The sequence below is a fragment of the Bos mutus genome, chromosome 5 (genome assembly GCF_027580195.1).
Source record: "Bos mutus isolate GX-2022 chromosome 5, NWIPB_WYAK_1.1, whole genome shotgun sequence".
NCBI classification, from domain to species: Eukaryota; Metazoa; Chordata; class Mammalia; order Artiodactyla; family Bovidae; genus Bos; species Bos mutus.
This window is the reverse complement of record NC_091621.1, coordinates 80,352,542-80,380,433: the sequence shown is the minus strand read 5'-3', so window position 1 is coordinate 80,380,433 and position 27,892 is coordinate 80,352,542. Positions and strand designations below refer to the sequence as shown.

Here is a 27,892-nt window from a genome sequence, read left to right as displayed (position 1 = left end):
GGGCCTAAAAATCAGACCTTATTCCAATATTTTATTCCTATTTTCTCTTATACTACACAATTCGTCAATTTGGATTACGATTAAAAAGCATATGAAAGTGAAGTATCAGATCTTCACTTGCTTTAAAATTGAAATGAGGGAAGAAAGCTCCCTTTGCCCCTAAAAAGGCTAAATTTTCAAATAGTTTTAGATATAGTTATAAAAATAAAGCTCAGGTACCATATATGTTTTAATAACAATTTAGATTACATGATTTAATTCTCACAACTACCCTGTGAGGTATTATTATGCCCATTTAAAAATTATTTGCTTATTTATTTGACTACCTTGGGTCTCATTTGCAGCATGTGGGATCTTCGATGTTCATTGCAGCATGCAGGATCTTTAGTTGGGGCATGTGGGATCTAGTTCCTTGACCAGGGATGCAACCTGAATTCCCTGCATTGGGAGCAAAGGAGTCTTGGCCACTGGACCACCAAAGAAGTCCCTATGCCCATTTTATAGATATGGAAACTGAGGCCATCTGTGTCAATATGCTTAGGTAAGACTGTGGACTGCCAGTGTCAGCAGGACTTAGTAGTTGATCTCAGGAAAAAATCAGCAATTCCCAAAGATCAATTCATTGGAGACAACAGACTGCTCACCCAGGCAAGTAGCTTGCTTACTAACCAAAGTTTATGAATGCACACTTGCTTTGTCCACCTAAACTGTTATCTCATGATTTCTGCCTATTCCCAGGTGGTTCCAGCTTTGAAAGGCACACCTAAAGCACTTGGGTCCAGAACTCCAAATCCTATTAATACTTCATTTCTGATGTCACCCCTGGGAGACACCACAGAGCCTCTGTCCAGGTAGTTTCCGGACACTGCAGTGAGTTCTAAGACAGTTAATTTTGCCCAATTAGCCACCTGTTAGGCAATATTTTCAGTCTTACTGGTGAGAAAATAGAAATTCAGGATCCTTAAGTTAATTTGCTCAAAGTTCTGTAGCTGGAAATTAGCAAGGTCAGATCTGCTCAATAAGTGATCAGATGTGAAGTCTGGGCTTTTTCTAGACAGCTTCTCCTTCTGACAAGGAAACAGCATTCTCAGACCACTCATCTCAATCAAGTTAAGTGTATGAATTACTTACACAGTGAAGTTTAATTATAATTAAATATGTGATTATTAATGCAGTCAAAAAGCCTAACACAGGGCTTGTCAAATAATTGGCATTTTCTCTTTTTATGGTGGCCTTTCACTCTCCTACTCTAATATTACCATTAACATCTGGAACAAAGGAAGTACCAGAAACTGGCCAGTAAAGAAAAGCTGTGAACTATGTAAGTTAACTGTATAAGAATCCACAAGATTACTATCTTTCCATTGTTTTTTAATTGATACATCTTAAGCCTATAAAACTAGCTGCCCGGTGAGAGAAATATTTTGACAGTTATTCTTCATCTAAGCAATATTTTTCTTTTCTCAGTATAACTCTAATGACAGCTTTGCAGTCCCATCAAAAGTTCTTGAACAATCTTAGTTCAGACAATGAGGGTTACTGTTCTTGGTTGAATTTCTTCTTAATTGCTACCTCTGCCCACCTCTGCTGTCTCTGACATATGATATGGAACTTTTAATACATAATTTAAGGTTCTGAGGATCCATCACTAATAGTATTGTAAGTACTTTAAGTCTGGGCCATGTATTTTGCTAAATAGCTTATTTAATTGGGGCCTAATAATAGATAATAGTAACAGATAATAGATACTATTATTATCCTTATTTTACAACTGAAAAAACCTGAGACTTAGAAGAATTGCTGGAGTTTACAGGTAGAGGCAGCAAAGTTGTGACTCACACCCAAGTCTACAAGTCTGCAAGCCTGTTTTAATTCCTGCCATGGACCATACTGCAGTCAGCCTGTGACTTTACAAATGGCTTAATTAATAAGGAAATGGTGGCACTCTAGCAAATACAATTATCAAATGGATAAAATCAATTCAGTGCGGTGTGAAGCTGAAAGCTCTGCCTGTTACATCTCGATTCTAATCAATTCCAAACAGTGGTGCATAAATCAAGGTCAGTGACTCAGGATAAAAAGAAATCAAGGACAGTAACTCAGAGAAAAATTGTATTTTAATTTTTAAAGGCTATCATTTAAACAAATCATGAACTTTCAGAATCAAGTATATCATCTTCCACGAAAGGAGAAGGAAATGGCACCCCACTCCAGTACTCTTGCCTGGAAAATCCCATGGACGGAGGAGCCTGGTGGGCTGCCCGTCTATGGGAGCCCACAGAATCGGACATGACTGAGCGACTTCCCTTTCACTTTTCCCTTTCATGCATTGGAGAAGGAAATGACAACCCACTCCAGTATTCTTGCCTGGAGAATCCCAGGGACAGAGGAGCCTGGTGGGCTGCCTTCTATGGGGTCGCACAGAGTCGGACACGACTGAAGCGACTTAGCAGCAGCAGAAGCAGCATCTTCCATGAAAGTGATGTTCAATCGGTCCTGGGTGAAGGACTGGCATTTTCTGGAGATGAGCCCCTTCAGAACTCCCTCAAAATAGGCATCTGTTCTCATGGGACCACTTCCCACACACTCACCTGTTATGAAGCTTATAGTGGAGCTGTCACAGCAGCTGAGTTCCGGGTCTCCCCACGTTACCATGGTAACTCGAAAGTTGTAGTACCATGCTGGCAACAGATTCGCAATCCTCTAAAAAAAGCAAGAAGAAAAAGGCCCAGAAGGAAAATCATATTTTTGGAATAGAGTTATATATTTCTCTTAGGCTATGAAAAAATGAGTAATTTTTAATTTCCTTTCTGTGCCTTTGGGAGGCCTCCCTGGTGGCTCAGTGGTAAAGAGTCCGCCTGTCAATGCAGGAAATGCGGCTTCAATCCCCGGGTTGGGAAGATCCTCTGGAGAAGGAAATGGCAACCCGCTCCAGTATTGCTGCCTGGGAAATCCATGGACAGAGGAAACTTACTGTCTACAGTTGATTTTGTACTTCTCAAATTTTCCATTAAAATATTCTTTTTGGAATTAAGTGAGATGTAAATAAAATGATACACATAAATTTAACACAATTTAAAAAATTATTTGAAGATATAGATAGTTTGAAAATGGGTTTTCATTTGCAGTTTCTTAAATTACACAAGTGAACTGGCACTTATTTGTAAGTGACTGGACGGACACATCTTCCTATTTCTAAAACATGATCTTTCACAATTCTACATTTTCTCATCTTGGACTGTTAGCATGTGTTCATACTGGGTGACAATCATGAGAGTTGTCAACTGAGTAGTGGACAGTTGTTTGCTTTCTGTGTGACCTGTAGATAACCTGTACTTCTAAAATTATTCCAGTCTCAGAAAGAGCAATCTTTACCTGCTCATTTGAAGAACATCGCTAATGGTCTGACATTGCAGGTATTTAACTGATTTGTTGATGTTAAGAATAGTCATCACTCAAGAAGTATCCACTCACTACTGAATAACTAAAGGAAAACATGTTTTCTGTTTTAGGAGCAGAAAGGAACAATAAGCATGTGATGTGCTTAGTTGCTCAGTCATGTCTGACTCTTTGTGACCCCATGGACTATATAGCCCACCAGGCTCCTCTGTCCAGGGGGATTCTCCAGGCAAAGAGTACTGGAGTGGGTTGCCATGCCCTCCTCCAGGGGATCTTCCCCACCCAGGGATCCAACACAGGTCTCCCACGTTGCAGGCAGATTCTTTACCAGCTGAGCCACCAAAGAAAAAGCATGTGACAGGTCTACTAAATTGAGGATTAGCAAATACACTCAATTAAGAGTGAAAGCCAGTTTCACACAGTTTTCTCTTTCTCTCAAAATACAAAAATAAAATTAAGAGCTAAAACGATCCCAAACTTGAAAGTAGCAAGTTACCTGCATGTGTTTACAAATGATCTAGTTTACAGACATAATAATTTTTTCAGACACAGTTAGTATGTGAATGCATGTTGACACAGGAAAATGTGACAACTGGTTAAGGAAAATTACCACTGAGGCAGTTAAGGAGACAGTCGCTGCTATTTCATAGTAGATTGTCCATTCTGATGTCATTGTTGTAGGGTTGAAATAAAACATTTCGACCACATATTTTCTGAACACTCCTAAGTAAGGCCTGGTCCAGCTCAAAACCACTGCTGTAGGACCCAGGGGATAGAGCATCAAGTCTTTTATTCCAGTTGGAACTAAGAAGAAGGGAGGGGAGTGAAAAAAGAAAGTCAAGAAGGAATGTTTAATATCTTAACAATGGCTTCACATCTCTACTTACTGACTGACTAGGTATTTCACTTTTTTGATGCAATCAGTGAAAACTAACCATATTTGCCTGAGATTTTCTTTTTCCTAAGTAATGAATGCTAAGGATGTCTTCCAGGTATACAGTTGTGGTCATTAATTACTCTGAAGGTTGAATATTGGGAGAACAAGTATGGACCTCCCATAACTGATGATAATGACTAGAACTTAGACATGGCACCCCTCCAAACAGTACTCTGATAAAGGTATTTTTCTTGTGGCTGGCAACTTACCAATAGCAAATGTCACAGGATCTGAAGGTGGTCCAATCAAAGGGCCTTTTCTTAGGTACATCACAACCTGGTACTGGGCACCAGGAACAAGATTTTCAATAATAGATTTGCTTGAGTTCACCTTTAAACCAAACACCCAATAAGATCTATTTAGAACTGGGTTTTCAGCGTGTGACTCAGAGGATAACATTGTATTCAGGGACACTGCAAACTCACAAATGCCTTTGAAATCCAGAAGCCTTTATTCATACTGAGGAAGGTCAAGTTTCAATATTAGGATGATTTATAGTTTATGAGAAGGCTGAAGGCAACCCAGAACATTCAAATTCTATGGCTGGCTTTAATAAACCTTGTGAACTGCTCTATACCCATCAATGTCAATTGTAATTATGTACACTAGAGACACATCAGCCTCTAACCAAAATCAAATCAGCAATAAAATAAGGATAGTCTGACATCCTAAATTGTAGTGTCAGCTGATTACATACAAAGATCAGTGCAGGAATGTCTTTTAGTCTCTCAACACTTAGAAGCATAAAATATCTAATTATAGTGATAGAAATGACCTCAGAGATTATCTAGTCCAAATCTCTCATTTAGTAGATCAAGAAGGTAAAGCTAGAGAATAGCCAAGGTCACATATTTGGATCAGTGTTGGTACTAGAAGCCTAGCATCGTGACCTCCACTTCATGATATGGGCAAAGCACCAAGACACAGCAGCAGGCACTTTACAAGGCTACTGTGACAACCTGCCAAGACTGAATCAGGAAGAATAACTGGAACAGACTGATCACTAGTAGTGAAACTGAATTTGTAATAAAAAAAAATCTCCCAGCAAGCAAAAGTCCAGTATTGGACAGTTTCACAGGGGAATTCTGCCAAATATATAAAGAAAAGTTAATACCTATCCTTCTCAAACTATTCCAAAAATTGAAGAAGATAGAACATTCTCAAATTCATTGTACAGGACTACCATTACCCTGATACCGAAACCAAGAGAGAAAATTACAGGCCAATATCTTTGATGACTATAGATGCAAAAATTCTCAACAAAATATTAGCAAACTGAATTCAACAATACATAAAATGCATCATTCACCATGATCAAGTGGGATTTATTCTAGTACTGTTTTATATCTTTAAAACACATTTTAAGTGGTAAAACTAATAGTGCTCATTGTTAAAACTGGTCACACTGTAGAAGAGCAAATTAGGTCAATTTGTAGCCTTTCTGGTCTCCTCTCACCACGTCCCACATTTTGGGGGCAGTCTTCTAGACCTTCTTTGATACATATATCCATAAACAATTAAGTATTGAGCCATACAGGTGTTATGCCATAAATATTGCTCCAAAGTTTTCCTTTAAACTTAACAACAATTGTAAACATGTGAACATACCTGCCAATGTAACCTTGCTTTCATTTAGAGTATCTCAAAAACACACAGAGGGTAGATTGTTTCAGGGTGATGGTAAAGTTTCTTTGGTTTGATAATATTTTAGGCAGTGGTTGATTCTAATTATTCAAATGACTTCCTGGAATTATAACCACTTAAATATGCTATCCTAATAAATTCATCCCAGGAAAATTACACTGCCTTAAAAAAAAATAAGAACCAAAAAAAAAAATATAAGAACCAATAATGTGTATATGTATCACACTACTAAAAAAGTGAGAGGAGGGCAAATGATATTGAACTTGACTTTAGTTACAAATTATTAATATAAATACTAATTTCCTCATATTTTTAAAATATTTACTGAGGCACCTACATCACTTCTATTCCTTCCTACCTTTTTCTTTATCCTGGACCTGCTAAGCGGTGGATTGGAGGTGGGCAGGGGAAATGTTCTTATACTAGTGTTAAGTCGCTTCAGTCATGTCTTACTCTTTTGCAACCCTATGACCATAGCCTGCCTGGCTCCTCTGTCCATGGGATTCTCCAGGCAAGAATAGTGGAATGGGTTGTCATTTCTTACTGCAGGGGATCTTCCCAACAAAGGGACTGAGCCTGCCTCTCTTACCTCTCCTTCATTGGCAGATGGGTTCTTTACCACTAGCACCACATGGAGAGCCCCAAGTAGTAATACTCTACTTACTAAATAACATGTTTCGTTCTCTAGAGGATTCCTCCACACTCCTTCTCCAATTTTCACCCCATGTTTGCATTCCAGTATTTCCTATCTCTTATTTCTGACTGGCTTTGTCTCCATTCCAAAGAATTCAATCCAGCCCAATGCATTTCCATGTAGGCCCTGGCCCTATCCTTTCTCAGCTAAAGAAATGGAGGAAAGATACACCATAGAGCATAGGAAATATAAACAAGGAGGTTAAAGTAGATGAGAGTTCTTTTAAGTCTGAAATGGTCTTCTCTCTTTCTTTGGATGAACCACATGGCTTCTGGGATTTTAGTTCCCCAACCAGGGATTGAAGCTGGGCCCTGGCAGTGGAAGCTTGGAGTTCTAACCACTGCACCACAAGGGAATTCCCCAGAAATGGTCTTATGTATATATTATGGAATCCTCTTTCCATGACATCTTTCTGTATACTTATTATAGTTACTCAGTTTCTATGGAGAATCTCTAGAACCTCTTCATCTTCTTCCCTTGACACAAAAAGTACAGTTAGGTCTGCATAATAATAAAAGTTAATTTCCAGCACACCTTACTATTGGTATGTTCCAAACATTGCATTAAGCATCAAGTCCTCTTATTTTTATTACAGCTCTATGAAGTAGGATATGCTTCTCCTTCTATTACAGATTCAGATGGTAAGACTTAGACAGAAAGAACTCAGAGCTGGTAGCTGCTAAAATCAGGTCTGAAACTCAATTCTGTTTGAGTCTAGAGTCTCTGCTTTTAGCCAACACTCTTGACTCCATCAGGATGAGTGGTGAGGATGACCTTCCCGTAGTGTATCATCTGTAATGCACAAGAAAAAGTTCTCTCCTAGAAGTCAAATCACTTGAGATGGGGTCTCAGCTCTGATACTAATCAGTTGTGTGACGGCAGGCAGGTCCCTTCAATATTCACCCTCTTAGCTCTATCATTTCCTCATTTGTAAAGCTAACAAACTGATTGACTGATTGGTCTTTCTTTCCAATTTAGTCACTTAGTTATTACACACTCCTGTAAACTGTCACCAAACACGTATGGACCAAGCAGACCACGTGTAAAAATAAATGTACGTTGGGACCTTCCTGGTGGTGCAGTGGTTAAGACTCCATGCTTCCACTGCTGCAGCACATGTTTGAGCCCTAGTTGGAGAACTAAATCCCACGTGCCATGTGTGAAGATAGAAATTTTAAAAATGGAAAAAAGAATGGACCTGGCCTTTAAAAGATATTAAATATACATCCATATATTACATGATGCTTCTTTATTGTGAAATTTGTAATTGTGTGTAAGTCTTTGGAGAGTCCTTTATATGACACTGAGCACTGGCTTTATTATGCTCACTGTATTGACGCAGGCTTATTAGTGAATAGAACTACAATGCTTGTTAACAGGGACATATTACAAAACTCTCTTTCTCATGAATATTCATGAGGGCTTCCCTGGTGGCTCAGATGGTAAAGAATCTGCCTGCAATGCAGGAGACTTGGGTTTGATCCCTGAATCAGGAAGATCTCGTGGAGAAGGGAGTGGCTACCTACTCCGGTATTCTTGCCTGGAGAATTCCTTGGACAGATGAGCCTTGTGGGCTACAGCCTGTGGGGTTTGCAAAAAGTCGGACATGACTGAATGAGTTTTACTTCACTTCACTTCAAGATATCTACATACAAGGCTAGACTCTAAGCTTCATGAAATCAAGGCTCAAATCAAATTTGTTCTTATTTCTAGCATCTCACACAGAACCTCCTAGAAAACAAATCAATGAAACTGTGGGGAGGAGCAGGGGAACTAGCACCGAATCTCATGGGTGATGGTAACTGATAAAGCAGTGATCCTGTGGTACAGGTGATGAGATGACGGTAGGGAAAAAGTAGGGAGAAGGAAAGTATGAGAGAATAAAACATTGTGGTTAATTATTCATCTGTGTTTGACTTTAGAATCACTCTTATTTTTGAGCTGCATTTTGAATGTTCGATTTAACATAATCACCATACCACTGAAAAGAGAACTGAAGAAATATAATTTATTTCCCTCTGGATAATGGTTGCTTTAAGAAATAACCTAAGACAGACCAGGGTTGGTGAGAGCATACTCTGGATTCCTCTCTAGGCCAATTTTTGAGATTTTTGAACTGATGTTTCCTTCTTTGAAAATATACGTGTGTGTGATGATGATGATGATGTAATGATGTAATACTACCACAATCCTCTTCTGGTAACTGAGGTAACACCTAGAACAGTGGTCCAGTTTCTGCCCTCTACTTTCCCTCCTTGCCTACAATCATCAACAGTTTCACATTTGCGTTTCAAAGAAGCCACTGTCAGCAAGCACTTAGATCAGACTTTTCTGGTTCATATATAATTTACAATATCTCTCTACACTTTTAGCCTTTGGCTTCTATGTATATAGAGGAGGAAATGGCAACCCACTCCAGTATTCTTGCCTGGGAAATCCCATGGACAGAGGATCCTGGTGGGCTAGAGTCCATGAGGTCGCAAAGAGTTGCACACAACTGAGTGAGAAATGAGAAATAGATTTAAGGGACTAGATCAGATAGACAAAGTGCCTGATGAACTATTGACAGAGGTTTGTGACACTGTACAGGAAACAGGGAATAAGACCATCCCTATGAAAAAGAAAAGTAAAAAAGCAAAATGGCTGTCTGAGGAGGCCTTACAAATAGCTGTGAAAAGAAGAGAAGCCAAAAGCAAAGGAGAAAAGGAAAGACATACCCATTTGAATGCAGAGTTCCAAAGAGTAGCGAGGAGAAATAAGAAAGCCTTCCTCAGTGATCAATGCAAAGAAATAGAGGAAGACAATAGAATGGGAAAGACTAGAGATCTCTTCAAGAAAATTAGAGATACCAAGGGAACATTTCATGCAAAGATGGGCTCGATAAAGGACAGAAATGGTATTTACCTAACAGAAGCAGAAGATACTAAGAAGAGATGGCAGGAATACACAGAAGTATACAAAAAAGATCTTCATGACCAAGATAATCATGATGGTGTGATCACTGACCTAGAGCCAGACATCCTGGAATGTGAAGTCAAGTGGGCCTTAGGAAGCATCACTACAAACAAAGCTAGTGGAGGTGAAGGAATTCCAGTTAAACTATTTCAAATCCTAAAAGATGATGCTGTGAATGTGCTGCACTCAATATGCCAGCAAATTTGGAAAACTCAGCAGTGGCCACAGGACTGGAAAAGGTCAGTTTTCATTACAATCCCTGAGAAAGGCAATGCCAAAGAATGCTCAAACTACCGCACAATTGCACTCAATTCACACACTAGTAAAATAATGCTCAAAATTCTTCAAGCCAGGCTTCAGCAATACATGAACTGTGAACCTCCAGATGTTCAAGCTGGTTTTGGAAAAGGCAGAAGAATCAGAGATCAAATTGCCAACATCTGCTGGATCATTGAAAAAGCAAGAGAGTTCCAGAAAAACATCTATTTCTGCTTTATTGACTATGCCAAAGCCTTTGACTGTGTGGATCACAATAAACTGGAAAATTCTGAAAGAGATGGGAATACCAGACCACCTGACCTGCCTCTTGAGAAATTTGTATGCAGGTCAGGAAGCAACAGTTAGAACTGGACATGGACCAACAGACTGGTTCCAAAGAGAAAAAGGAGTTCGTCAAGGCTGTATATTGTCATCCTGCTTATTTAACTTATATGCAGAGTACATCATGAGAAATGCTGGATTGGAAGAAACACAAGCTGGAATCAAGATTGCCGGGAGAAATATCAATAACCTCAGATATGCAGATGACACCACCCTTATGGCAGAAAGTGAAGAGGAACTAAAAAGCCACTTGATGAAAGTGAAAGTGGAGAGTGAAAAAGTTGGCTTTAAGCTCAACATTCAGAAAACGAAGATCATGGCATCTAGTCCCATCACTTCATGGGAAATAGATAGGGAAACAGTGTCAGACTTTATTTTTCTGGGCTCCAAAATCACTGCAGATGGTGACTGCAGCCATGAAATTAAAAGACGCTTACTCCTTGGAAGGAAAGTTATGACCAACCTAGATAGCATATTGAAAAGCAGAAACATTACTTTGCCAACAAAGGTTCATCTAGTCAAGGCTATGGTTTTTCCTGTGGTCATGTATGGATGTGAGAGTTGGACTGTGAAGAAGGCTGAGTGCCGAAGAATTGATGCTTTTGAACTGTGGTGTTGGAGAAGACTCTTGAGAGTCCCTTGGACTGCAAGGAGATCCAACCAGTCCATTCTGAAGGAGATCAGCCCTGGGATTTCTTTGGAAGGAATGGTGCTAAAGCTGAAACTCCAGTACTTTGGCCACCTCATGCAAAGAGTTGACTCATTGGAAAAGACCCTGATGCTGGGAGGGACTAGGGGCAGGAGGAGAAGGGGACGACAGAGGATGAGATGGCTGGATGGCATCACTGACTCGATGGACGTGAGTTTGGGTGAACTCTGGGAGTTGGTGATGGACAGGGAGGCCTGGCATGCTGCGATTCATGGGGTCGCAAAGAGTCAGACAAGACTGAGTGACTAAACTGAACTGAACTGAACTGAGCGACTAACGCTAACACTTCTATGTATAAGATATGTAACTCATACATTAGAGGGAAGAAGAAAAATCATATCTGAGAGCAGTCAAGTTCTAGCCATGTTCTGGGGCACAACACATTTTCTATCAATGTGAAGAGTCAGTCGTGCTGGGTACACTCAGGGAAGGAAGCTAATAAACTGCACAGTGGGCTGTGATGACCAGTTAATCTGTTTAGCGTGTTTACTCTTTAATTCAAGCCGAGAGGGTAGCCTCATCTTCATGCTGGGCTTATCTCAGCTCTCTACAGTTTTTGAGAGCTCCAAGGGTCATGATTCCTGAATTTATCTTCTTAATTTAAAATTTCTCACCCTTTGAATTGCACTAAATGCCTGATTTTCATGGGATAAATGGAAACACTCCAAATAGCTTCCACACAGCAAACACCTGTTTTGAGTGCATATTCTATTTCCAGCATACTCCACATAAATTAATAATTAAACTTTTTTTGCCTTTAAGCAAGAAAAGATTGTGTTTGAAATAATGTATATTAATGCATATATATGGAATTTTGAGAGATGGTACAGATGAGCCTGTTTGCAGGTCAGGAATAGAGAAGCAGAAGTAGAGAATGCATATGTGGACATGGGGTAGGGAGAATGAGATGAACGGAGAGAACAGCATTGGCATATATACACTGCTGCTGCTGCTGCTATATACACTACCATATGCTAAACAGACAACTAGTGGGAAGCAGCTGTATAGCACAGGGAGCTCAGCTGGATGCTCTGTGATGGCCCAGAGGGGTGGGATGTGGGGGAGGTGGTGGAGGGAGGTTTAAGAGGGAGGAGATATATGTATACATATAGCTGATTCAGCTCATTGTACAGCATTAACTAACACAACATTGTAAAGCAGTTACACTCCAATTTTTAAAGTATTGTGTTTGTAAGACACTAAGAATCAGTTTCTTTGATCTTATGGGCGAAAAAAAAAGTAAAACCAGGTTTAGGAAAATAGGACTGGCTGCAGGCTTCCAGTGGATGTATTCAGGGTGTCCGAGAGCAAAGTCTGCTTAGATGCCCAGGTTGGTGGTTTCATTCAGAACTGATGACGGGGCATGGCAGTTCATTCTGGTAGTCACGCCCAGAACTACAGATTCCCAGGTTTCTCCACCTCCCCCACCTACCCCTTTCACTCAGCTAACTGCTGTTTATCCTTTAAAAGTCTCCATTTATGTTAGTGAGGGGATTGTTTTTCACTTTATGTACCTGAAATTTTTTAATTGTTTTTTTTTTTTTCAGTAAGCATGTATTACGTTTATAGTTAAGACAACAAGGAAAAATGGAAAAAATAAAAAATCTGCACCAAATCTCCCCTAAAACTTCTGCTTCCTGTCTCCTTCCCTAGAAGGTAAAGTTCTTCTGATCAGTTTTCAAATCCTCTTGCCCCATCCATATTTATTCATGCCCTTCTTTCTGTGAATTCATGTAGCCCCACCTTTACTTACTTTTAGCCTAGGTCTTACACTCTGCAGTAATAACATGTGTTCTTACTGTTGTTCTCTCTAGACTATAAACTCAGCAAGAGCAGGATGTATAAAAATCATCTAGATTCCCACCATCTCCTCCAGTACCCAGCACATCACAGGTGCTCAGGATATGTTCTTGAATAAGGAATGGAAGTAAAAGGAAGACAGTAGTTCTAAGAGAGGAAAGGAAGGTGACTGTGATTGCAGAGCCTTGTGCCCTGACTTCCTGGCTCCTATATCCATGATGCACCAGGGAGACCTTGGCACAGCTGCTTGCCACGGTGGCACCCTGGCATCTCCTGCGAGGCTGGGCTGCAGGAGGTGAGTGAGCCTGACGGCCCTTCCTTTCCTTTACCTGAGTGCAGTACTGCTTTTCCAGCCTCTGGCTCTCCTTTTGTTTCTGGCAGGTGAGTGACACCACAGACACGATGGTGCCATTGTAGTTCTCTTGGGGAGACGTCCAGGACATCAAGGCAGTGGTTGAGCTTAGAACGTGGACACTCACATGCTGGGGTTTCTCCGTGAGTTCTTCAATCCATTCTCCTGAAGGACCTGGATGTCAAATCAGAGGACAGGGGAGGTTTCAGGCTGAGCGGGTTGAGATAGACTATAGTTTTAAAAATCATGCTGTTTTCCTTTCGCCCTTACAAAGACATTCCAAGTCAGACTGGCAAGTCTTTACATCCTCTGCTTAGCTACGGTCTCCACTGGGTGACCTCCCCATCGACCTAAGCAACAGCCTGGTGGCAACAATGAAACGAATTCTACTGAGAGACAGAAGCTCCACTTCATTTATTACATGCCTCTGAGATTATTCTGGTAACTTCTACACCAGAGAGAATTTACTTCTCTTTTAACAAAGAGTGTGTGTGGCAGTGTGGTTTCATGAGTGTTTGTGATTCCTTTGCTGTTAGGATCTTTGGGCTCTAGAAATAATTATGTTGAGATTCAAATTAGCCTCTACTGCAATCCTGTGAAGAAAATTTTAAATTTGGCGACAGCAGGATCAAAGAGCAGAGTGTGACTCCCTTAGAGAAGAAATAGGCAACAGACAGGCTCAATTACAGAAGCTGGTGGAAACCTGGGTGATAATTTGAGGACACGGTGGGATCCTCATTTTAAAATATCTCCCTAAAAGTGCCTGCCATTAGCTTTGTTCTTTTAAATTTCTGAAGTGGTTATTAGCACAGTGCCTGACACATAGTGAAGACCCAAGAAATGGTAAGGTGATTATTATCTCCTGAAAGTCCTTGTTAAAATGCAAATGTGCAACTTCTTTTATTTGCTTAGGATACATTTCTCAGTTCTCTCAATAAGAAGCTGTATTCCTGGAGCCCAGGAAAAGGGGAGGAATAAGTGACTCTGCTGGGGAGAGCAGTCTCAAGCTCATGGGAAATGGGGCAAAGAAAATAAAAATTATATAAATGATAATTACAATGGCAAAGAGAGGTAGGACTCACTGTTTGCCAGGCTCTTTTAAGCTTATTTGTGTTTACATATTTTAATTCTTTAATTTTCTTAACTAAACTTATGAGATAAGTACTGAATTGGTTTCAGTTTCAGATGAGGAAACTGAGGCAGAGATAGAATAAGTAGAGCTGGGATTCACACACAGGAAGTCTGGTTTCAAAATCCATACTCTTAACCCCTGTGTGAAACTTCCTGGAGCACTATGAAACTGTGAGAAGGATGAATCTGGAAACAGGAAAGTTGGCCCCAAACTCAGTTTTGCTCATTATTAGCGATACAACGTTGGGCAAATGACTTCTCTGAATCTCTGTCACTGCATCTGTCAAATGGACAAATCATAGGACATTAGGATTGGAAAGGACTTTAGAGTTCCAGTGTGGGTTACTGATGGGGAAACTGGGGCCCAGAGATGTGAATGACCTGCCCAGTGTCACAGAGTGAGTATTGAGAGGCAACCTGGGGTTCCTATCTCCTGGGCCAGGGCTTTGTGTTAACTCACCAAGAAGCCATATGATTAGTCTACTTTACAAGACTGTTGCTGGGATCAAATGAGATTGTAATGTATTAGAAAACTACCAAATATGAAGTGTTATTATTTTTACGAAGATCTGAGGTGGTGGGGGCAAGGGTGGATGGAGGCAAAAAAAATTCACTCATTTAATGGCTTTATAATAGGATGGACCTGATAATCAACCCAAGGTAACAGGTCACTGCAGACTCCATGGAAATGGACTCGGCTACTAAAGATTTCTAGAGTCTGATTCTCCTTCTCACACTAAGTGGCTAAAGTTTCTGTGTCTAAGTTTTTTTTTTTTTCCACCTAAAAATGGAGATAATAGCAATGCTCCCTTCAGAAGGCTTTTGGGAGACTAATGCAAATCTCTACCTTAATTTTCACCTCTGAGGAAAGCCTTCAAAACTACATAAATACAGTATTCTTGTAAAATCAAAGGTATATACATAGTATACCTGAATAACTCATTACTGCAGAACAGAGTATCTGAAACTCCAAACAGGTTATTTTATTGGCAAAGAAACAGCAAAATTTCTAGTATTTTCCTAAATGAATATTAACATGCATCTCTTCAAAAGAATCATATTTGTGAGCAATTCTGACATTCTCAGCAGCTCTGGTCAGTTTGGATAATCTAAAAATAAAGTGCCTATCACTGGAAAGTGATTCAATAAATATTTGTTGAATGTACAACAGAAATAATAAATAAGCAAAGAGTATAACCTAAGCAAAGAGTATAACCCCAACTTAGGGTTTTATTATGTGGCATGAAAAACAAGAGGTACCCAAATAAAATCCATCTAGAAAAATATCGCACTCAGAGATAAGCTCTGTACTGTAAAGAATCTGCCTGCAATTCGGGAGACCTGAGTTCAATCCCTGGGCCAGGAAGATCCCCTGGAGAAGAGAATGGCTACCCACTCCAATATTCTTGCCTGGAGAAACTCATGGACAGAGGAGCCTGGTAGGCTACAGTCCATGGGGTCACAAAGAGTTGGATGCGATTGACCGACTAACACTTTCACTTCATTATGAAACACAGTAGAAATTCAGAGCAGGGAAGAGCTAATGGCCTGAACAGTTGTGGGAGTTTTCCTGGAACTTGCAGTGGATCTCTGCTGGCAGACAAGGGAATCTCTGGGTTAATGAAACATTTTAAGCCTCATGGGAAGAACTCAATACTAAACTTTGCTTTCATTCTCAAATGATGCCATGTCAAAGATCTCCTGTAACTGACAGACATGCAGGCTGATCATGGATATTTTTTTCTGCTTGTCTAGTGGATATTTCAAGCCTTTCACAAGTGGTGACATTTTTGATTTCCTTAGAAAAATTGTTATATAGGGTATTTTCAACATTTTTAGGCTGCTAAATAAACTCTCTCCTCTGCCCTCCTCCTTGTTATCTCGCCTGTCTTTTTGAGGGTCATTTAATGAAAGGTGTTATTTTGCCTTTGGAGATAACATATGGTGATCATCCTTCTCAGAATGAAGTTTTTATCCACTGCCTTCTGGGTTTTTTTTTTTTTTTTTTTTCTGCTGATCGGAGGCACATTAACTCCGGATAAGCTAGGAAACAGATTTTTGGCCTCTAAACTTTTGGTAAGCATAGTCAGATTAGCAGAAAACGTTACCTATGTGCACTATTTGTATAGCTTTCTGAGGCTAGTTATTGGCCTGCTATTATCCCTGATGGAATCAGTAGAAGCTGCCCTAAGACTTGGTATTGGTATTTTCATGATGCTATAGCTTTGTTGTTGTCGTTTAGTCATTAAGTCATGTCTGTCTTCTTGGGACCCCATGGGCTGTAGCTCACCAGGCTCCTCTGTCCCTGGGATTTTCCAGGCAAGAATACTGGATTGGGTTGCCATTTCCTTCTCCAGGAGATCTTCCCGACCCAGGGATTGAACCTGCGTCTTCTGCATTGCAGGTGGATTCTATATTATCTGAGCCACCAGGGAAGTCCCATGCTCTATCTTAGTTTGTGCTAATTTTTGGAGAGACCACCTAGGTCTTACTACATTTGAATCTCTGTGCTTCTTTCAAGCTCCTCAAACTCAATGAGCCTTTTCATACAGTTCAAAAATACCAGTTTTCATTATGGCTTCAAACAAAAGTCCTCTTTCCTTAACTATGTGTCCATGTCCTTGGAGAGTTTGTTACCACTAGTGCAAAAGGTCAGTTTAACAAATGTTCAATTTTCTCAATAATAAAAAAAAATCCTCATGTTAAATCCCGGGATAAATTTGCTACTATGATACATACATATATTTTCTCTGCTGTCAAAAATCACATGGATTTGGGCCTCTCATGACCTTGAAGAATTCTCAGGGTCTCTAAGGTTTGATGAATAATTGATGCTTAAGCATCATTCATCACACCAGCTCCATTGTTCTAGCTCCTCTGTAAGTGCAAAATAATCTCTTTGGTACTTACTGATATAAAAACTGAGTGATTTTGCTGACTGACTGTTTCGAGTTTCGCAAGATCCTGAGGAACTAAAGGTTGTCACAGATAACTTATATTTCCCAGGCTCCTTCAGGTCTGCAACAAATTCATGTGCTTCTTCATCCACTGTCAAATATTCAGTAAAGTTTTCTAAATCATATATAAAGAAGAGAATATATATGAATTGATATCTGGAACAGCCTTGGCTATAGACAGGTCAATTAAGTTTTTAAAAAAGTATTTTCTTATTTTGCCTCTTTCCCTATGTTGAGTTGAATTATACCTCCAAACTAAAATTGCTATTGAAAAAAGATGGTTAAGAGTTCAAATTGTTTTCTTACAGTACTTTAAAATAACAAAATTAAAATACAGTGTCCAAATCAATAAAAATATGGATACATATATACTGCATTCTTACATACTGTCAGCAGTAAAATGATACACACAAAACGGAAGTATAATGTTAGGAGAAGATAGCAATGATCAACTTTCTCATTTGGATATAAAGAATTAAAAGAAACAGTACCAAATGTTGTGCAAGTTCTTTGTGATAACATTAAATATCCATAAGTGTCTTAAAATATATTGAATTATTTTTCTAGTTAGAAATAATCCTCTGGGTATATTTTCTGACACATTATATTTTGCTTCATTGGCTGACTTCCAGAAATTTTAAAAGTAAAAATGATTTTTACATTGCTTCAAAGTCCATCTCCTGCTGCTTATTACTTCATTTGAAGTTTTTTTTTTTTTTTATCATTTGGTGACCAGAGTAGCCTTCAACAGAACACACTGCAGTCAGATAAAAGCATGATTGAACTTTCATGGAAATAGGCATTACAAAATATTGTAAGATATAAGACCTTATTTTCCAGAGACTATATCGAGCAACAGAAAAATAAAAGACTAAGGGAACTTTTTAAAAATACAGATAATTTCAGGCAGATGTTAAGACTTTTGACTCAAATAATTATAAATGACAAAGGCTTTCAATTTTATATAATATTTGGGTATTGTTGGTTGCTCTATACTCCAATATAGAGGAATTCACAAATCTTGTATTTCATTCTATTGGATAAAATAGGGGCAAACAGTATGTCATCTATGAGACTATATGATTTGAATACCCTAGCATGTAAGTAAGGCTGTCAATTTAACCTCAAATTTTGACAGCTTGACAACCTTTGCCACTCAAACTACTAGACTGGCGAGCAAAAAATGAAGTATGTCATTATAAAAACAAAATAAACAACAAATAACTATGAAAATCTACCAAACAACAATTCAGATATGATTCATGACTCAAATTTACTGAATGCCATGGCCCTATTTTTCATAAAGTAATGGGTTAAATATAAAGAATGTCTCTTAGCTGCTAAGTGAATACAATATATATAATATGGTAGCTAGAGTGGGAATACCAGTTGCTGTGTATTTTTATTCTACTACCAGTCCCTCTTTGGAAAAATGTGAGTTGTGCTGGTTCCAGGGGAGCACCCCCAGAGGGGAATAAGACTAGCCTGATAAGCAGAACATAGGTCTGATACTCTAGGGAAAGTAGCCATGTTGTCAGCAAGATTCTTTTGTTGCACGCTTCACAAGTTTGTGTGCTGGGAAAAGAGAACACTTATCCAGGATATTCTGTAATTTGTGATGGTAAGAAAGTTAATTCAAAATCTATTCAAAGTTTCCTCAGTGGCCTGGGGGAGGTGAAATGTCAGCAATAAAATGTGTACAATTGCCTATACTTGCGATGTGTGAACTACCCAAACCGGGTTCTGACCCAATCTGTTCATTTTCGTTTTCTGGTTTCAGTCTGCCTTGGGATATTCAATAAATTCTTCATTTTCTTTACCATTTGTCTTTATATCTTAACTGTCTACCTTCAGGCTTTCTTTCTAAATGGAATTTTTAAAAGTTCCCATTTTCTTTACCTTTGCACCATTTAAGTCCTCTGATTTCCTAGTACTTTACCTTCTCTTTCTATGTGGATATGGAACCCATCAAAGGCAGTGGGTGGTTTTGGTGGTAACCAACTCAATATCATTTGTACAGGGAAAGAAGAGAAAGAGCTGGATGCCGATTTCTCCATGTCACTGAGTGTACTGTTGTTTTCGTATTCTGTGGGAAGCACGCTGACAAATTCATCTTCGCTTTCAGGAGTCGCAGATGCACTGTCCCACCAATATGGCTGGGATGTTGTTTCGAAATCACTGCTGTTAAAATCAGGCCAACCAGAAGAAATGTTGCCAGAGGGAATTTCAGGAGTGTCATCTGTAAAATGGAAGACTTTGCCCTTTCCCGTTGTATCTTGTGACCTCATGAACGATTCCTCTGGGAAACTGCCGCTCTCTTCTTCCCAGTTGTTTTTGTTCAAGTTCACTATACGAACTGAGATATTCTGAGGTGGATAAGGGGCTATAAGAAAGAGAATTATCATTTTATGTATTTTTAAACTATTATAATGAATACTTTATTAATGAGTCAAACATAAAAGCAGATTCAGAAAACAGAGTTTTTTATTTTTTAAATTTTTATTTTATTTTTAAACTTTACTATATTGTAGAAGACAGAGTTTTATTGTACTTTTACATCAAGAACAAGTGTCATTTCAAGTACATGTCTACTTAAGATTTTGTATATGATGTGCACACATTATCGTATCATCAGTCACACTTCAAATACATTAAATAATGCTACTATGTTAGTCAAAGTGGTGACTGAACCACTTTCAAAGTAGAGTTACACACATATTTTTCAGCTTATCACAATCTCCTTTCTAAAAAACCGAGTCTCTGTCACTAGATCTTTTTTACAAAAAAGCAACTATAGTGTCTTATAGCTATCAAGGCTAAAAATACTCCCTATGACATAGTTGCACTTAAGAGAGTTGTGTGTTGAAATTACCTTTAGGAATTTTAACACACATATTGCAAATATGGCTTCGCTTCTAACCTCTCAAAATGAAAACTATGCCCACAAAATAAGTTTATGAATTATGGAAGTATGCTTTTCTAGTGGTAGAAAATTATGAAGGCCACTGAATGGTCTCTACCTACAACAAATTCTACATATCTTTCAAACAGCAACTCAACACTCACCTCTTAGGAGCTTTTAATAAAAATTAATCTTTTGCTCTTTCATGCTGCTATATAACTTTGTGTGTACATGCTCAGTCACTTCAGTCATGTCCAACTCTTTAATAATATTTATTGCATTCTGCCTTGTATGATTGCCAATAGCTGTTTAGTTGCTAAGTCATGTCCAACTCTTTGTGACCCCATGGATGTAGCCCATCAGATTCCTCCATCCATGGGATTTCCCAGACAAGAATACTGGAGTAGGTTGCCATTTCCTCCTCCAGGGGATATTCTTGACCCAGGGATTGAACCCATGTCTCCTGCATTGGTAGGCGGATCCTTTAGCATTGAGCCTCCAGGGAAGCCCATGAGTGCCAGTAGTACCTCTACCGTTTTTGAGGCCAGGAAACCATTTCAGCGGACTTTGTTTTCATCTCGCCCAGTACTTTAAAAATCTCCCAGGTAAAAGATGCTCAACTAGTTTCTTCACTTGAATAATGAAAACTACAAGTAGAATCTTAGGTGTTGATGTAAGGTGAATAAAATATTAATATTTAGCTGAAATAGTTTCTTTGTTTTGGTCTAAAGAATGAGAATCATGACATCTTAAAATTTCAGATTGGCAGGGTCTGTTGGTGATCTATTATAACCCATTCCCAATGTTTGTATGAATTGTGCCCCCTCATGCTTATCGAATACTTAAGCATGTTTTTGGGGAAAATGTCAGTTATATTGGTATTGGTGATGGGTATTTAGCATGTGCGTATTTATTTTACCCATCCATTCTTTCACCTTCCTACCCATCTATCTATCCATCCATTCATCCATCTATCCATCCTATGATTAAGTTAAGCACTGCCAAGTTTTAGGTGTATCTGAATCCTAATATTTTCTTTTAATAATCAGATAATCTATACTAGAACATCTCACATCTGTTCTTCTGCCATATGGTTATTATGTCATATTGTAGATTTACTGATGTCTACTTGATTCAGTCAAGTTACTTACTTATAACTTTTGGTAATATCACATGCTATTTTATTCAAAGATTAAAAATCTGTGATTTCATTGATATTTAAATTTTTTATTGAGTATTTTGCTCAGTTCATTTTACATTGATAGAAAATTCATTTTAGATTATTGAAATATGTATTTTTTTCTGAGTTCTGGAACAGAATTTTCCTTAGGATGACAGAAAGAATATATATAACAACAACATATAATTTAATTATTTTTTCACTAAATTTGATTTTTCAAATGACTTACCAGTTCTATGCTGTTTGGGTTCATGACTGACACCGCTGTACTCCACAAGAGTGCTTTTATTAAAATTTGCCTCTGATACCAGCTGAAAGGTGATATTACTATAGCATATTCCTGGCAGCCAGTGATTAAACACTGTTTTTCCTTTAAAAAAATCTGAGGAATAAAAACAATTATATTAAATTTTTGGTTTTCTAAATGCCACAGACTTCTAGAAAGTTCTGAACAATTATGACTATCTGTCAAATAATATTTCCTGTGACTTCTAGTATAGTCAGTAATAAAAATTTGATTTAAGGCTTGAGATGAAAATTGAAATTTTTAGACACAAAGGCTTTTTCTGCAAGAATTAGATACAATTGGAATTAAAATTTTATTATAGGAACATTTGATGTATTAAGTGGAAATGGTAACATATAGAAATTGTAGAGATTAGGTTTATGCTAATCATTTACTGTAAGAACCCAAGGTATTTTGCCAATTTATGACTTAGGAAAAAATAATTTTACAAGAAATGTTTTCACTAGACTCACTTGTAAAATATAGCCTATTTTTTAAAAGAAAATGATATGTCATTTGGCAAATGGGACCTTCCTGAAAAAAGAAGAAAATTTAAAAAATTGAATTTTATTTAGAAAATGTTTTTTTTTGGAAGATAATAATAAACTTAAAAACCCAATCCAAGTTGGAAAGAAATGAGGGAAAGGAACTGAAAATACCACTTATTGAATGAAAAGCCAAAAATAATTTGCAAAATTAATTAACTTAAAAAAAAGAGCATACTAGTTAACATTTTTAAATTCATGGAATTTAGCTCAACAAAAGTGTCAGTGATGGTTTTCAGTTATTTATAAACTTATATTTGCATGTGATCAATAAGCAAACAAGGTCCCAATTACTAATTTTCAGGTAATCTGTTTTCATTGAAAACAAAGAATACAGTAATAGAGTCTATTTTTGTTTATTTGATTTTTTTTTAAAGTTTTAAAAAAAACCTGTAGAGTTACTGCATGTGCCTTAAACACTGTCTCATTAAAAAAAATCCTTGGAAGATTCAAGAATTTATAAAAGCAGCAAGTCAAAGTGGGATGTTTCTGGGTATCATGCCTTAGGTGGTTGAGTAAGTATCCTCTACCTGGTTTTCATTTACAACTAATCAGCTTTGAGACCAGCACCTACACTCAGTGCAGATAAGTGTAGTGGCTCTGTGTCCTGAGAATATTTGTCTCTCCAGTTCAGTTCCCAAAACTGAATGTCCTCTGTCCTCTCCCTGTCCCTCTCCCACTTGGCCCACTTCTGCCCTCTAGTCTATTCAGAGAAATTGATTGGGGTTCTTTAGAAATTTTTAATTCCCCTGGACCCTCTTCTCTCTCTCTCTGACCACAAGGTTCCCATCAAGCCAGTAAAAATAGTGAAACCCATTTTTGTATATTAATGCAGTCATTTAACTAGTTATACAGATAAATATACACAAAGGAACTGAAAAGTATTGTCTTAAGCATTCAAGAATAATGTTGGACCATCTCCAAATGAAATTTTTTGAAAGACCCCCAACTAACTTCCCAGGTCTGGAAATGCCTTACTGCACTCAGAAGGAAATGATTAGGTGCTGTGCTTCTAAATTTAAATTTGTTTCCTACACCAGACATGCAGGAATAATATTTGGCAAGAATAACATGTAAGTCATAATAATTTGAGTTTTTATGTTTATGCATGACACATGACTCTAAAATAATGAACCAAACATTTTAAGTCTCCTCATAACAATATTTTCATGCATCAGTAACTATTTTTATTGGTTCATTATGATCAAACAGTGAATTATAAGACTTCTTCAGAGCAAGAGCAAGGCCATTTGGCAGAAATTATGTAAAATGTAAGAGTCATCATTTTTCATCTTTCTGTTGCCTCTTACCTTTATATAGCATTGTCCGGAAGTCTTTACCTTCCCAATAGCTTATGTTTACTCTTGTGAAAACGTTATATTTTTCTGGATAATGAATTTCAAAGAGGACTCCTGTTTCAGGAGAAGGTTTATAGTCATATATTGAAACACTGGTTACAGGAAGAGGTTCTGCAGAAGGAAAGTTAATGGAGAAAGGGGAATTGGGAAAAGAGCAAAATACCATTATTAATACTTGGAAGTGCCAAGGATGACACCTATTAGCATTTTACACATACTTTAATTATCTGTAAGACACTAAACTCCTCAGTACTCCTGAGCTGACTGTTCTCCTTAGCAGTAATTAATAAAGCATATTTTATGTGGTGATTTCTGCTTTTCAAAGAACTTTCATATTCATTTTTCCAATTGCCTTTTGCAACAACCCTAAGATCTAGGAAGAGCAAATATTCATATCACCATTCAACATATAAAAATAATGATAACTGAGACTTTAAATTACTTGTCAATGGTAATTTAACAAGGACATGGCAGAGTCTGTATCTACAGATTCCTAGTTCATTTTTCCCCCAAGTCAAGAAAATTTGATATTAATAACAGACAAGTAACAGAAAATAGGCTTCCTGGGAGGCGGGTGCAGTGGTAAAGAATCCACCTGCCAATGCAGGAGATGCAAGGGACTTGGGTTGGATTTCTGGGTGGAGAAGATTCCCTGGAGGAAGAAATGGCAACCTGCTCCAGTATTCCTGCCTGGAAAATTCCATGGACAGAGGAAACAGCAAGCTACAGTCCATGGGGTCACAAAGAGTGGGACATGACTGAGTACAATAGAAAATATATTTTGGCTCTGACCAGACATAAATGTTTTAATAATCAGTTATTTCTTCATGTGAGCTTAGCACTTTTTAAATATTAAGTATAAGATTGCAAACCATCCTATATTATGAGAATTATAGTTCATAATATTTACCAGCCTTTCTACAGAAGTTTAAAAATGTTTATTTTTATTTTGTATGAGTTGTTAACTCATCACAAAACTTTGTAAATAAATACTCATTTTTTAAATAACTGATTGATTGATTTATGTCTGAATCTCCTCCATTCCCACTTTTCAGCCCAAGTCTTGTACAGTACCAGAGTCCCTTCACTCTTTAGTAGGGACTAATGAATGAATCTTACTAGCATGCATTTCATTCAAGAAAATATTTAAAACAATTTGGCATGGAGTCAACTCTTTATTGGCTTCCCTGATGGCTCAGTGGATAAAGAATCCCCCTGCAAAGCAGGAGGCACAGGGGTCACGGGTTCAATCCCTGAATGGGGAAGATGGCAACCCACTTCAATATTCTCAGCTAAAAAATCCAATCGACAGAGGAGCCTGGCGGGCTACAGTCTGTGGGGTTGCAGAGTCAGATACAACTGAGCAACAAAGCACGAATCAACTCTTATAGAAAAAACTGATTTTGATTCAAAGTTTTAGCATTGAGAGGATTCTTGGACATCTATAGCCTAAATGAAGCCTCCAATTAAAATAAATTAAATTAAAAAAAAGAACAAAACAAAAGAAATGAACTTAGTTTAAGTTTTACACTTTGAAATTTCAATTTCAATAACATAAGAAACCAAAATTTGACTTAGTGCATTCAACAAATACCTACTTTGTCTCAATCTAAATATCTTTTTTGTTGTTTTTACAAATTTATATTCTAAATGTTTCTGTTTTATTTTTGCCAATGTTTGTTTCATTATTGCTTAATCTTTTTAAATAAGTATAATTCTTTCATCTATCATTTTATAGATGATAACATACTACAAATTTTTGTTATGTTGCTACATAAAACATAATCCAAAATGTGATAATAATTTTGATGTCTATCTTGTTTAGCATAGATTTCATTTGTTCTAAACCATAAGCCCTTGGCCAAATTTTGCTTTCTCATTGTCCCATTTCTTGCTTTTTATTCACTGTTTTGAGGCAGTTTAGCATCCTTTCAGCTCACCAGAAGCTGTAGTCTAAGGCCAAGGCATATAACATCACTCTGGGGTTCTTGATATTATGGATGATATAGCTGTTTTCACAAACTTGTTCTCTGAGTAAGAGCGTAACTAAGCTTGGTACTTGATAGTAAGACTATGTGTCTCTTGCATCCTTAGGACTCCACAAATGCCTTTTTTGACAAGCAGGAAGAATCTTTGCTTTCAACAATGAGTCTGGCTCTGGGTCATATCTAATGTGTAAAAATTCAATCCTTCCTACTCTATGGTGACCCAGACTCAGTACTGTCTTCTTTCAGACTCAGAGCACAAAGGCTCCATGACTTCAGCCTTCTTCCCTACTTTGATTTAAATATAAATTTATTTATTTTAATTGGAGGTTAATTACTTTACAGCATTGTATTGGTTTTGTGTACTTTGAGTTTCTGATTCATGGAGACACCTGTCTTATTTCTGAGCCTAGAAATATATTTTTGGTTTTCTTTTCACTTTGTGGTGGGAGCAAAGAATACATGACAAAGCAGAAATTTACTGCATTATTTTTACTAAAAAATCCTACCATAGAGTCCCATTTTTTCTTTTAATAAAAAATTAAAAATGGCATTTAATAGGATCATTATTTCCTCATTAGGTGGCCCACATAATAAAAACTATCTTCAAATTGAAGAATATTTCCTGTTTCTTAATTCCCTTTGAACCATCATGACAGTTCATGAATAGGAAGACTCTTAAAGTTCTGGATGTGACTATCTTAGAAGATGAAAAAACAAGCAGATGTAGGCTTGTACTTGTTAATATCTGCTAATTGCTGAGGTTATTTCTTCCTGTGATTGCTCTGTTTTTTAGGAACTAAAAGGAAAGCTCAGTATCCTTTGCTTCTGATGTGACCAACCTAAGGACATGTGTCTTCTGACATGATCCTCTTGATGGAGACAAACCTGGGCTTAGTCCCCCACTTCTGATGTCAGGAGTAGGGAAAGGGGAACCATCCAGGTCCCAGGCCAGAGCTCTTGTCTGATGCTTAGATAACAGCCTGGGACCTGACCTAATGGTTCAGCTGTATCCAAGCAGGCCACTGAGTTGAGCTGGCAGCAGCAGCCACCTGTGGCCCAGGAAGGATGTTTAACATCGCATCTACTAACTTAGTTCAAGTCTTCATTTCTTTTGTAGGAGAGCAAAATTTGCCACCACAAAATGTGTCTCTTTGGCATGAGGCTTTTTTGTTTTTTAAGAAACAGAAGAATCAGGAAGAAACTTTGATCTTCCCCCTAACTGTTAAAAGAATTTAGATGGCCTGTTCCTGGAATAGAGTATCACCAGGGGGATTGGCAAAGAATATGGGCTGGAAGCGGTGAGAGAAACTCAGCAGGGCTTGGAGATCAGAGTCCTCTCTGTGTCCTGTGGTCTCTTCAGGGCCCAGCTTTTGTTTATCAAACATCTGCTTTTCCATCTTCATGTACATTGCCTTCCTCCTCCTTTATGGTCTCAAATCACTACCCCAACATCTTCTTTTGTCTTTAGCTGAAGATGGTTTCTAAGGTGAAGGTTTTGGCCATTTCGGAGAATTCTTGTTTCCTGGGTCTCTCCCATCTACACAATTGATTACATTTCAGTTTGATTTTCTTTTGTTCATTTGTCTCACATCAGTTTAATTCTTAGACCAGCCTGAAAAACCTAGAAGGGTAGGTAAGAATTTCTTCCTCTCCAACACTTTCCTGGAATATTTAAACAACTTTCTGAATTACTCTTCCTGCCTCCAACCTCACCTTAATTTTTCTTATCTCTGTTTAAACGTTTTAAGCTTTCAGGCTACTTGATATTCTCACTTTTGTCAGTCTCTTTTAAATCTGTCACCTCCACCTCACTGATTTTTCCCCATCTGATCTTTTCTGTTTCTCCTTTGCTCTCAGCCTCTTGAGAAATTTTCTATTTAATGTCATTGGTATTAATTATACTTAGTGATCTTATACTGGATGCTACAAACTATGTTAAGGAGTTTATTTAAATTTTTTTAGTATAAAAAATTTACATTATTTAATAGCACCCACTACCAAATCAGTAATCAACAGCCCACAAGCCAAATCTGGCCTGCCACATGTTTTTGTATGATTTCCAAGCAAAGAAGGCTATTTACAGTTTAAAATGGTTGGCAAAACTCAACAGAAGAATACTATTTCATGACACATGAAAATTATGTGAAATTCAAATTTTGGTGTTTTAAAATAAAGTTGCCTTAGAACACAGCCATGCTTATTTGTTTATGTGTTATCTATGGCTGCTTTTCTGCTAACATAGTGGAGTTGAATCACTGTAACACAGACCATATGGTCCACAAAGCATAAAATATTTATTACCTAGGTCTTTACAGGAAAAGTTGGCTAACCAGTGGAATAGATTATAAATTAGAAAACTAGAAGAATGGAATAATCTGCCAAAGTCTACATTATGGTTCCCAGATTTCTCTGACTCTAAAGTTCATGCTTTGATCCACTATTCAAAATATCTGTG

General features: G+C 37.8%; 1 protein-coding gene across 1 annotated transcript in view; it reads right to left on the bottom strand.

Annotated features, from left to right (window-relative positions):
* Positions 1-27,892, bottom strand: part of PTPRO (protein tyrosine phosphatase receptor type O) — a 259,244-nt gene that overhangs the window by 78,190 nt on the left and 153,162 nt on the right. Inside the window, exons 3-10 of the mRNA XM_070370040.1 lie at positions 23,402-23,560; positions 21,490-21,642; positions 19,118-19,561; positions 17,132-17,293; positions 13,068-13,264; positions 4,546-4,666; positions 4,010-4,203; positions 2,592-2,703 (exon numbers count right to left, since the gene is read on the bottom strand). Of these exons, the coding sequence (XP_070226141.1) occupies positions 2,592-2,703; positions 4,010-4,203; positions 4,546-4,666; positions 13,068-13,264; positions 17,132-17,293; positions 19,118-19,561; positions 21,490-21,642; positions 23,402-23,560 (1,542 nt within the window). The remainder of the gene's footprint in view (positions 1-2,591; positions 2,704-4,009; positions 4,204-4,545; positions 4,667-13,067; positions 13,265-17,131; positions 17,294-19,117; positions 19,562-21,489; positions 21,643-23,401; positions 23,561-27,892) is intronic.